Source organism: Phoenix dactylifera, chromosome 8 (genome assembly GCF_009389715.1).
Source record: "Phoenix dactylifera cultivar Barhee BC4 chromosome 8, palm_55x_up_171113_PBpolish2nd_filt_p, whole genome shotgun sequence".
NCBI classification, from domain to species: Eukaryota; Viridiplantae; Streptophyta; class Magnoliopsida; order Arecales; family Arecaceae; genus Phoenix; species Phoenix dactylifera.
This window is the reverse complement of record NC_052399.1, coordinates 30,916,149-30,929,288: the sequence shown is the minus strand read 5'-3', so window position 1 is coordinate 30,929,288 and position 13,140 is coordinate 30,916,149. Positions and strand designations below refer to the sequence as shown.

Below are 13,140 nucleotides of genomic sequence, written 5' to 3'. Positions count from 1 at the left end.
ATGCCAGGACTTTCGCTGATGATCTCACTTTCAGGCGGGTTAGCTGCGCGGAGCTGCTGAAGTGTAGCATAATTGTAAGCGTTCATGATATTACCACTTTGCAAACAGAAATGCTAGGGAAGCGAGGAGGCAGGTCTGCATAAATTCTCTCTAATTTTTCTTTTTGATGGAAAGGTCTGCATAAATTGGTAGGCAATGTAATCCGAGTGAGTGCCCCAAATCAGAAGTATGTGCTCATACACAACCTGGATAAAACTATTTTGCAACCAGCACAGATACGAGGGATTAGCTTCATCCATAAGAACAGGAAAAAAAAAAGTTCTGAATATCCAAACGACCAATATTACCCATCATTCCATAGAAATATTATTCAGCATCCAACAACGGCATCCAGCATTTTCCCGATGCAACACTATTGCAGCCTAAATAAGCAAATCCAACTCATACCGGCCTACGCATGAAAGTCTTCTGCATCCCATCAACAAGAGTGATACATAGCTAAATACTATAACATGTTAAGTAAAATGAGTTTACATGTTAGGATGAATGGGTTAAAACATGATGACAATGACAGCAGCAGCAGAACCTAATAGCACATACATGACGATTAAAGCATAAGTTACAATTCCTAAACTGGGACCATGGCATACAATCAAATACATGACCAACCCAAGAAGCTAGGAAACAGAGCTGCAGCCCAAAATAGCCTAGAAACTGTAAGATCTAACAATTAACAGGGGAAGCCTTGGGTGGATGCTGCGACTCATTATGATTCATAGAATGCACTTCCTTGGAGATCGAGTCTTCCAGTTCATCCTTGCGGCTGCAGTTCAGAGGCATGACCGCTTCATCATTGACTTCTTTCTCAGCTGATGCCTCTACAGTAGGCCCAGATTGAGGAGGCTGCACTTCAACACTCTCAGGGTTCTCCTTTCCCGCCTCCTGCTTTTCTTCATCTCTCTCCGGCCCAGATGCATTATACTCGATTGTGCTTGCTTTTCCTTGGTCCACATTTTTCTCCTCACTCTTCCTTTCTTCCTCCTTTGTGTCATCCACCAAATCTTTCTCAGCAGCATTCTTGTTTTCTATAGTTTCTGGTCCAGCACCCTCCTCTTTTGTCATCATATCATCAACAGCACCCTCATTCGCCACAACTTCCGGAGCAGAAGCATCTTCTTTCACCTTGCCCACATCATCCTTGATCTCTTTCATCCCAACATCTGCACCACCTTCTGCTTCTACTACAGGAGCTTCTTTTTCTGCAGGAGCTTCATTCTCTCCATCTCCAATATCCTTTTTCCCTTTTTCTCCCTTCTTTGAACTCGATTTTCTTTCTCGTTTCTTTGGCGGCTCGCTTTCTGGGGTTTCTGATGCCTTTGCCTTCTCACTGATTCTTGCAGAGCGCCTAGGAGTGTCACCTGTATTACAAGCCAATTGAGAGAGAAAAACATGGACTTCGAATGACAGAGCATGTGGCAATGACTGCACGTACATGCATACCAACATATCTGTCTCTGTGTGTGTGTGTGTGTGTGTGTGTGTGTGTGTGTGTGAGAGAGAGAGAGAGCGTTACCAAATCCCCAATCAAATTCAGATGAAGATGGACCTCCAGGGTGAGACTTTAGGTATTGATCTAACTGTTTCTTATTCTTAATCTCCTCTCCAGTAGGTGAAATAAAAACTATCTCATTCCTTCTGGGAGTCCCGCCCTTCTTTGGTGTGAACTGTGATTTAACAGCAGAAAAACAATAAGCATTAACAACAGTGAGACGAGAATCATGATGACATTTCGATTATTAAAGAATCATTCTCATAGTGATTTATCATGCAGTATGCTTTCAATTCCAATGGGGCAAATCTAGCATGCTGGAGATGGAAACAATATCATACTGCATCAGGTTTCAGCATGTCAAAAGCATGTGCATCACAAAAACATTTTTGATATCAATACTGGTAGGCTGACGACTTAAGTGATAGTCACGTGGGACTAGGTTTCAACCCTATGGGAAAGGTTTCATGCTTCAAACCCCACCCCCCACCACCAACACACACACAAAAAAGAAAAAAATGAAACTGGCGGGAAAAAGAGTGATTATTTGAAGTAAATATCTTGAAAGCATCATTATATACTAATAAAACTAAGAATATATTAAAGACAAATGTAAGAACAAAATTCCGGACAGTATAATTTCTGGACATAGACAATTGTACAAATTCTAATATCAGCTTCCAAAGCATCATAAGCAGCCAAAATAACCATTCAAATATGGGATCATAATAAATTACACCAGCGGCTCATAATAAATTACACCAGCGGGTGAACTAGGTTCGCCCCATGGATTGACTATCAATCTATGTTAATCCCTGTTGACTAGAGATTTTGTATCCAGTCCTTGATTTCAGTGGTTTTTTTCTTTTTTTTCTTGTCAATGGTCATTTTCTGTTTAATCCCTTAACTGTATGCAAGACTAAATGTAAAAGGCTAAACATTATGAGTTAAAACATAAAACTGGCAGTCAAACAAAGTACCACGTGTTAAGTTCACCTGACTAGACACAAAAGAGGAGAAAGGGAAATTTGTTCCATGTCGGGAAGGGAAGGAGGGGGAGGGGGGGAAAGAAATTAGTTCACCTGACTAGACACAGAGAGTGGAAAAAAGAAATTTGTTTCATGTCAGGAAGTGAAGGGGAGAGAGAGAAGGGGGGAGAGAGAAAGAGGGGATTTAGACATCAGGAAGTGTCGTGCTGATTGTCGTCATGCTTCTTAAACTTCAAACTACTATCAACTCAAAAATTTCAACATCATATTAGTTAGACTGATGTGACACTTACAAAATAATTATTTTGAGTTATAAAAATATTGTACATTAGCTATGTAATAAACATAAAAATTATTTTATTTGTTACCAATAATCTTTTTGGGTACAACCATGAAATACTTTGTTGTCGGGAGAGATCCTATTCTTTATAAAGCATTCCAACTGACCGCTAAATTAAAAATTATGTTTTACTGATAAAAACTTACTTTATAAGAGTACCATGGGAAAGGTACACCTACCCTGTCCCATTGAAATCATCAAAAGGCAATCTTGGCTTTTATAATGAAAAAACTCTTTTTTCCTCCATACATTTAATGCAATAGATCATGGTATGCCGTACCGGCTCGTACCAGCTGGTCCGGGCTGGGACCGGTACCAGATCAACGTGAGATCCGGTACTGAAAATTTTTTATTGAAAACTCGGCTGGTACGACTGCTGTACAGGTACGGAACCGGTACGTACCGGTCTGGGCCGCCACCGATACGGCGGACCTTGCAATAGATTCTTATGTCTAAGAAAATATTCCTTTTAAAAACATATAATACATTTATATTCTTATGTCTAGTTCTATCCTATAAAGATATTTTCATTTGTATAAACAAACAAAATAATCATATATGCTATGAGCCATCTATGCCATGATACAATAATACCTGTGTTTTTATATTCAATGATAAGATAAAAATAATTTAATAGAAAGTTGAAAATTGAAACCACAACTATGATTATCGTGATAATATAAATCATTTCCCTACTAATATATTTGGAGTTTAGGCTTAATGATTGAAGACGTACATGTATACATGTATGTGTATGTGTATATGTATGCAATTTGCCAACCATAGAGAAGATAGAACACTTTAATAATTTAGATTTTCCATTATAAAATTTTGTTAAATTTATTTATTAATACTTAGTTTTTATGTATCCCAAATCTTTTTTTTTCTCTTGCCAAATCAGACACTTGGATACATATCTATATCCAATTCTCATGTCTGTGTCCATGCAACACTGTTTATAGTTACACTCGAGGAAAAAAGAATGCAGAAAGTCAAGCTATCACAAGGAGAGAGACTTGCATCTTACGATGTTATTTATCTTAGGGAGTTTGTTGTAATACCGTTTCTACAAGTTAAATGCATCTTATGTATAAGGTTTATATGAATGTGATAGGTCATATGAATCAAAATTTGATTGATCATACACCTAAAGCCCTATAATTGGAATCCCTAAATCTAGCCAACCTACTACATAGACATATCCTCTGTAGACGATTCAGCTTATTCCAAAACTCATTTGTACACTTAGCAAAATCCTCAAAATGTATGTTAAGTTGTATGAGGCCTTTTCTACATCTATTTTGTGTTAACCATGTGGAGACTTGGCCCTATAAGCTTGAAGCTTGTTTTCAATAAATGTTCCAAAGCTTCCACAGTAATACAATCCAATTTTAGGAAGGCATGAGCTTTCGCTTGCTCAGGAAGCATCTAGGACCCATTTAGTAGGCGTACATGTGAGAGGATATTAAAAAAAAGCCATTATTGGACCTTGCATGTTTGGAGACCAGCTATACTGGACTGCCTCTAGCCTTCTCTTGGTTGGAGCAAAAGGGGAAGGGGAGAGGCCCTACTTAAAGCGAGTGCCTCCCAATTAACCAACCCCTTTACTAGTATGATCAAGAGAAGAGAAAAGGATACCAACATCTTTATTTGGCAACCTTCTTCAATATAAGAAAGGGAATATACCAACCTCTAAAACACATAAATTGTTCATTCTCTCCCTTATAGTATCTCTCTCCATATACTATCCCTTCTTTCTTTTGTTCCTTATAGAATCTAAGAATTTGGAAAACCTAGAAGTTTATCCAATTAGCAATGTATTCTCCAAGCGACAACTAAGTGAGAATACAAGAATCCAAGGCCTTGCCATAGGATCACAATTTTGGTATCAAAACCTATACCAATACCATGTTAGTACAATATCAGTATGCCTGGTACAGGGGTCGATCAGCATACTAACACTCAGTATGTCATGCGTACCATCAATTGGGCACTAATACAATAGAGTTCTCTCGGTACAAGACAGCATGCACCAATACCATGAACCTTGCCAGACCCCTTCATCTATGGTCATGAGATTGCAAGATGGTCTCCATCCAATTGCACAAAAGTGTTATAAGCTTAAAACCTTGTATGTTTTTGTGGTAACAAATTTTGCATGTGTTATCCTTATGTTGTGTTTCCTTATAACATACTTTCAAATGAGGGAGCACAGCGTCCATAATAAATATGTACAGATATCGATACTTGGCTAATATTTCTATGATGTGTTTAAAACTTAAATAGCCCATTTTTCAAATTAAAAAGGCCTCGGATACTTCTTCAATGTTTTAAGATCTTAGCAGCTGGAACCTTCTAAGGCAACATATCCGCTTTGGAATCTTCCTAAAATCTTGAAATTGCACTTGCTTTCTAAGCACTTTCTTACTAAAAATGTTTCTAAAATATCCGCATCCCTGCACTCCAATGCTCCCAATTCTACCAACTAAGCCTAAGGTACTTTTCCAATCCCTCCAAGGTTGAAGGGGAGGGCTATATTTACTCTTTTGGGAATGTTGACCCTTTAACAAGGGATGGTTAGTTTTAGAGTTTGGGACGCTACATTACCATTAGGAGTATGGATTGTAGTCCCTAAATTTGCATGGTGAGTAAATGATGAAGTCTTTGGGTATCGACACTATTGTATAAATTATAGAATACATTATTTTGATAATCTACCATGTACAAATGCCCTTTACTGTTAAAAAAAAAGTGTACATATATAGATTCATTCATTATCCTATCCGAGACATATCATATCTTTTTCAAGATTTGTCGTATGGACGTATCCAAATCATGTCATCTTCATGTCTTGTATCCATGTTCATGCTTCATAGTTTTCTAAAAGGTCCTTAGGGAATGCCACCCTTGGAGATCTTGATAGCGTTAGGCATTCATTTTAGATATAAAATTTCCATGAATATATCTTCGTCTATCATGCAATACTTATCAAAGAGAATTACATTGAATTAGTATGCATTGCATAATCATTTCCTTTTTTGTTTCTCTACCTATTGTCAATTATTTCCAACTTTCCCAAACAAATCCACTCCATCTATCACCAAACATTCTCTTTAGATGTGTGGGAGTTATGCACCAAGTACACCCAAAGGAGGCAGGATATAAGATACCTATAATTTACCCAAAAAAGTATTCGAAAAAGGCAAGAAATAAGATTACTACACCATACCCCTTGCACACTATCAAACTGAATGAATCTAAAAAATAAAAGGAATAACTCCTCTTGTGGTTGATTAGTAAGGCTGACAAAGCTTTTTAAGCTCACTTGATATCTTAACAAATAACAAGCTTAGCATAAGAGTATTTAAACTTTGTTTAGTTGCATTAAAAAGACCAGCATGTCTCACTCATTAAAAAAATCATATTAACAATTGAAAGGCCACATGATCAATTAAAGTCGCATAACTGGCCTACAAGAAAATACCCCAAAAATCAGCTCAAGTAGCACAACAGCGATTAAATGACAATACCAAGGTTCGCCGTCTCGGCACCGGACCCCGTATCAATGCCACACTAGCATTGCGTCAGTACAGTACGGTACGAATTTTTTTTGTGTATCGAGTGTCGGTATGTCAGCCGTACCAGATACCGGTATGGTACGCCCTATACTGTCCGATTCGGACTGGTACAACATACCATGGACAATACAGTAAAACATCATTAGTGCTATGCATCCTCAATTCACTTTCCTCAATCCAAATATAGAAAGATGATTTAACCATGTTGACCAACATGGCTATGTTTTTGTAGCTTCATTTTTCCATGAGGTATGTTCCATCCAGTGAGAGATACCCCTTTACCATCTTCCCTCATGAATACTAGTAGATATTCCAAAGCATGTTGCATGTAAGCAACTTAAAGATCAAACAATGCATCCAAGATCAAGAGTAGCATGCATATTTTTCCTCTTAACAAAGCATACAAGTAAAATAGAGTCACACGCATACCTATCACATATGATCTATATATGCAATCTGATTGAGATTATCTTGCAACCACATAACCATAAATGCAATGAGGCATGACCTACAATTCATGTGCCTTTGCTAAGTCATTGCTTGAACTCACTTTACCCACCCAACACCTCTCCTATGGTTGCTCTAAATCCTAGCACACTCTAAGGAGCAAGCTAGAAGGATTGGAGTTTGTGGAGATAGATACTATGAGAGTGAGAGGAATTTCTATGTTATTAAAGCCAAACCCCTTGCCCATCTTTTAACAAATTACAAGAAGAGAGAAAGTCCATGATGTGCATGGGGCAGCGCATAAGCTGAGCTTCTTCCTTCCCTAGCTAAAAGGGGAGAGGAGGTGTTCCGCTAAGGGTGTTAGTTCCTATTCTCTCCTTAGCTAAAGAAAAGGGACTAAGTTTTCTTACAAAGGACTTACATATATAAATCAAACATGATAAGGGCCCTTCTCATGGGTTGGTTCACAAACAAAGCACAATAAACCCTCCAACTTAGCTTGTATTACCATACAAGGCCAAATAAACCTCTAAGAACTACTCTAGTAGCCTGTAGGCCAAGTCCACACTTAGTTAACCTAGTAGAGGACTAGCTAAGGTCATCCAAACAAACTTCTATAAGAAATAGAGATGGAAATCCTAACCAAAAAGTCTGAAGCCATCAGATTCCCTAAATGATTTTTAACAAACAAAAATGAAAAATGTAAAGAGATGAAACAAAATGAAAAACAAGATTCCCCGTGCAAGTAGGACAATATTCATAACAATTCACTCTTCTAGTATAAATTGTTCCCTTGGCAAAAGCATGAAGAAAGTGTGGCTTTCTTCTGTGTCTCCTTATGTAGGATTTTTTTCATTATTCTTCCAGGTCATAAGGAAATATATTCCAAGCAGCACACAAACTAATATCTCCTGCAAATGGATAAGAAAGCCAGCCACTCATACGGAAACACAATCAAACGAGAACCAAGATTTAAACTCCCAATATGTGCCAAACAGATAAGAGCATGATACAGCATTGTATGTCATGCATATTTGTCTGAATTAATCTATATTACACCACACCAATATGTGCTACTCTATTTCAGAGCAGACCATCAAAGACCCTTTTTTTTGTTGATCTTGTTTTGGCCTTATTTGAAGCACGAGTCTGTCTCTTCAAGGCTTTGGATACCCAACCATAGGATCAGAAATATTTACAATGCCAAAATCACCATCATCCTACATAAATCAAAGTTTAGAAATCATCTTTCTATCATTATTGAGGAAAGATCCAACTATTATTAGTTTATGTTTATTATTAATTCATGATTTTAAACAAACCAAGCTCTATTTTTGTTATTATTTCTTATCTTGGAACAATTTTCAATTATATGCAAATTTCATTTGTTTGCGAATGTCATTGTAGTAGAAATGTTATTTTTTGATTTGTATATTCTGTTAACATGATCATGAATGTCCCACAATGAATATGCTGTAAGCAGCACATCGTATCATATGCAAGGAAGCCTAATGAGTGAACTCATCAGATAGATATTCACTAGAGACTCCTAAGTTTCTAAACATGCTGTTAACAACACATGATAGGCTGAAAAAAATCATATATAGATAGGAAACCAATATTTACTTTTTTCAGAAATTCCAAAAGAAACAGGAGATTAAAAGAATGTCAAGAAGAAGAGGAAATAAATAACTGTCAGGACCTTATTATCCGTATCATTCATTTGTTTATTAGATAATTTATGGGCATGCACTAACTGTAACTTCTCTTTGGTAGTACTCTTTTTATGCCATAATGACTTTCAGATTATATAATTAATACTAAGTTTATTTTTGTTTATAATACCTACAGAGAATTCCCTAAATTTAATCTATATGACAACAAAATATAACTCACAATTAAGCACATATAGTATAACTTTGTATCATGGGTCGTATACCCAAAATTTTAAGTGTACTTCTATCCATAGTGCCTAAACTTGATTCTATCATGTTAATTTGTATGGAAGTCCTTTTACTTTTGGTAATGAGTATATTAAACAGCAACCAACATGAATATATTTAATAATTTACAGTACTTGGTTCTCATAGATTGCTTAAAAACTATTTTTCATGCACAAAACATGTCCATGCACATGTAAAAAGAAGTTAAAAAACAGCTAGAAAACAAAAGCATTTAATATATGCTATAACTATGTGTGCCAATTATTACCCCATGATCAAGGATTAAAAGCTTTGTGTTGGCATCACGCTAGCTTGGCAATGGCATGGTACATATCATGCCATGCTGGATAGTATGCGACGCATGCTAAGCACCAAGACATAGAATTTTGTTGTTGCCATGACCTATGGCACTGGCATAGTATGTGCTGGTTTGTGCCTACCAGATAAACGAAACTCTAATCCACACCAATTGTTGGACTCGGTATCAGAGCATGATATACCATATGACATGTGCACCACACTGACCTTGTTTGGCATGCAGTACTTCAGTCCTTTGAAAAGAAATAATGAAGGAGCAAATGATCGATCAATAAATTCAACCTCAATTCTATCAACCACATAGTTCTTTTTATAAAGGATGTTCTAGTAAATTGCAATCCAAACAAAACTTGGACTTTTAACACCGCAGTCAAAACTCTCCCTTTCTAATGCATAAATTTGTTTTTAGAAGCAAGATACAAAAGGACCGCAAAGAATAATCTTATATGCTCTTATCTCCGATTCATAACATAGAATAATCTTATGTGCTCATATCTCCAAAACATAGAATAATATCATATGCTATTATCTCCCAATCATAACATAGAATAATCTCATGTCTGTTATCTCCAATTCCTAGGGTCCATCCTGTTGGCAATCTCTAACTATGCAAGAAGAGCCAATTAGTTTCTGACATCTTCGATTTCCCCATCCAAAAGATCTCTCAAATTTTTTGGGGGCAAGGGTTGGGGAATAAGTAGGCAACACAAACCTACTATCTCCCCTTTGCATTAATAATTACAAGCCATATCCCATGAGTCCCAAGCAACGAAAGAAAGAATGGCAATGAAAGTAGGAAGGAATACTCCAACACAAACTAAGATTTGATGGTGAGGATGAGCCTTGGCGCCATGATTCGTCGTACTAATACATACCCGCTCCATGTTAGGCATCCCATCCTGTACTAGTACCAAACCAAAATTTGGCAGGAAGGGGAGTACTGAGTCTCGATACGTCGTATACCAATACTGTACCAGCATGGTATCTATATAGGGTCCAGTACCAAGATGGCAAATCTTTTTTGGCGCAATAGTGAGGTTGGCCTATTGTGATCAACAGGTCATGGGTTCGAAACTCAAAAATAGCCTCTCCATATACAGGAATAAGACTGTGTACGTCTAACCTCACCTCCAGACCCCACAACAGTAGGAGCCTCGTGCACTAGGCCGCCCTTTACCAACTAAGATTTGATAGTGTCCTCTTTTTCCACCTACTCACTCTCACTTCAAAGTTCTCCAAAACTTACAAAACATGATTTCTGATCTCTTAGAACAGCTTGATCAATTCAGAATTCCGCTTACCCATTCTGCTCGATAACACATTCTTGAAAGTGGATCCCACAACACAACACTCTTTGACCACCGTATTTGGTCGATCCAATAACCTTACATTTTGACTATTTAATCCCACAACCATATTGAGCTTTTGAAAGAATCAATATTAGCAAAAGAAATATAAAATGAGCTGCAATGCTATACAAACATTCGCAATTATTGTTAAGGAATAATAGCCCCACATCAGATAGGTTACGAATCTCATGGCGCTTATATCCTCTTAGGCCCATCCATCTAAACATCCAGATTTTTAGACATGATACTAACATGGTATCAGAGCCAAGCCCATTGGTGTCATAACTTTTATTAGTTATGGACCCTTCACTAGAGGATACCAGGATTGAGGAGGACCTGGTAGGCTTGAGTAGGATCCGAGCCATAGGTGGCCTCCCTCTCTCAAGTAGGAGCCTACCATGATGAAAGTGTCATGAGATTGCGTAAGAAAGATTGTCATATTCCATATTGACTAATAAAAAAAGGTGCCACATGAGTTCATTAACCTAGACTGGTCCTCCTCCCAACAGCTTAAGCTTTTGGATTGGGAGCTCATGGTAAGTGGTTGTGAGCCCGTGATAAGTGGTATCAAAGCCCACTAAACTTTCTTGCCTATCAGAACCTCCATGCTCCTATTTACTAATCCACATGTCGCCTTCCATTCCGAGTTCCGTCCGACGAGCTCTACACGTGAGAGGATGTGTTGAGGAATAATAGTCACACATCGGATAGGTTAAGGACTCTTATGGTGCTTATATACTCTTGGGCCCATCCATTTAAGTGCCTAGAATTTTAAATATGATCTTGACAATTATAATGTATTTGACATTGCAAATACAAGGAGGAAATCATCATATCAAACAAATTTAAGTTTCCTATCTTATAAAAAAAATTATCCAAAAAAAAGGCATTCAGATGCTTTCTTGAATTATACAAAGCACCTCTTGTCAAGCAACTTTTTTGCTACATCAGTCCGGTACGAAATTTACTATCTATATGCTCCCTCTTCAATAATGCACACCCGCAAACCCCAACATATAACACTTCCATATTCCCTCTTATTTGACTTACTAACCAGCATGAGAAGCTACTTTTCTGGCTTCTGAATACAATGGATGGTTCAAAGAAATCAGCAATAAGGGACGAAGCGTCAAGTTCCGCGATAAAGAAATCAGAAATTACTGGTGTACAACGATGAGTACTGTAGAGGCAATGAACCCCATAATAGAAACCTTATCAGCACGTGAAAATGACTCAGGAGAGCGTCCCCAGTTAAAAAAGTTCAACTGTGTCATATGCAGCTCAAGGAGGGCCAACATGCATAGCTCAAGAGTCAGACAGTATGATAATGGAAGCAGCAACAATGCCTCTGCCAACTTCCAGGAAAGGTCTCACCTTGAGCTGCGGGGGATATACTAGGAACAACTAAGAGTGAAATAGAAACGAGAAATAGAACAGAGCATTCCCGGACTGGTTCAATTTTCAGAGGAAACGTGGTGGGGTTTCAAATCATTCATTCGTATCTCCTAGAAGCGTCAATTATGAAGAAATACTTTTACTGGACCCTACCTAGCCAACTGAGGGGGTTTATATTGTTGTTGTTGTTGTTGTTGTTAGAAAAAGAACATTCAGAGACACAAGTGTCTCAAGGCCTCCGAACTCAGAACCCTAATTCGGCCTCCTCCAGGGCTCATTCAAAGCACGAAACCCCTAGAGACGCAGAAGAGAAGCTCGGAAACCCTAGCGAACAGAGCGGAGGCCACAAATAGAGCACATAGGGCACGAAAGATGGGAGCATGGAAGAAAAATTAGTCACGAAAACAAATTAAAGAAGGAAAAAACACGCACGCACGCACGCACGCACACACGAAGAAGAGGAGGAGGAGGGGGGGAGAGAGGAGGAGCAACAAGAGAGAAGTGGGAGGGGAATTGGAAAGCAACCTTCTTTTTCCAGCCGGAAGGTGCCGGGAGCTCCACCGACACGACCTCGGGCTTCTCCTCCGCCGCCGGTGTGGTCTCCGCCATCGCCTCCGCTCCCTTATCTGCCATCACTCTGCGCTCTCTCGCTCGCTAGCCTGGGGCGGAAAATGTCCCGCCCTCGGATACGGTCCTACGGATGAAGAACTGGGTGCGAAATCCGAGAAGGGCGTGCGACTTGGCGTCCCCTCCGTCACGGCGTCCTGTATTTCTGCGATTATTGGATTAGATTGAAAGATGAGAGATGGGGAGCTTAGGTGTTAGGTGGGGTAGCGCCGTGTCCGCATCTCTCTCTCTTTCTTATCTCCTGGTCTCGAAAACGGCGTGACGGTGGGGGACCGGGAGTCAAAAATCGAGAAATGGATCCGAATGCAGGCTCTGGCGACCCGCATAATCTCGATGGGTTGGGATCGTAAATTCTGGAGTATCGGATGGACGCGCGCGCTTGAGGCGACGCGAGGCGATGCGATGCCTTCGGGTTTGACCTCGAATGGTGCTGCTCCCCTGAATCCATCCATCCGACCCCAGGCGGGCGTTGCCCCGGAGTTGGACGCGTGGTCTCCGAGTTGGTGTCGGAGTCGCTCGGTCTTCATCCGAACCTGAATCGGCAGCACCCTCCGAGTCGGCTGATTTAGTGAATATTTGTCGACCCGTTCTTAAATACAGGCTGT

The 13,140-nt window shown here is 39.0% G+C and overlaps 1 protein-coding gene across 1 annotated transcript; it reads right to left on the bottom strand.

The window, feature by feature from the left end:
• Positions 1-452: 452 nt before the first annotated feature.
• On the bottom strand, positions 453-12,806 carry LOC103707724 (methyl-CpG-binding domain-containing protein 11). The gene is made up of 3 exons (XM_026804183.2): positions 12,434-12,806; positions 1,574-1,724; positions 453-1,418 (listed from the first exon to the last, which is right to left on the bottom strand). Exons 1-3 carry the CDS (start codon positions 12,539-12,541, stop codon positions 724-726), a joined length of 954 nt encoding a protein of 317 aa, XP_026659984.2. The 5' UTR covers positions 12,542-12,806; the 3' UTR covers positions 453-723.
• Between the last annotated feature and the right edge of the window lie 334 nt (positions 12,807-13,140).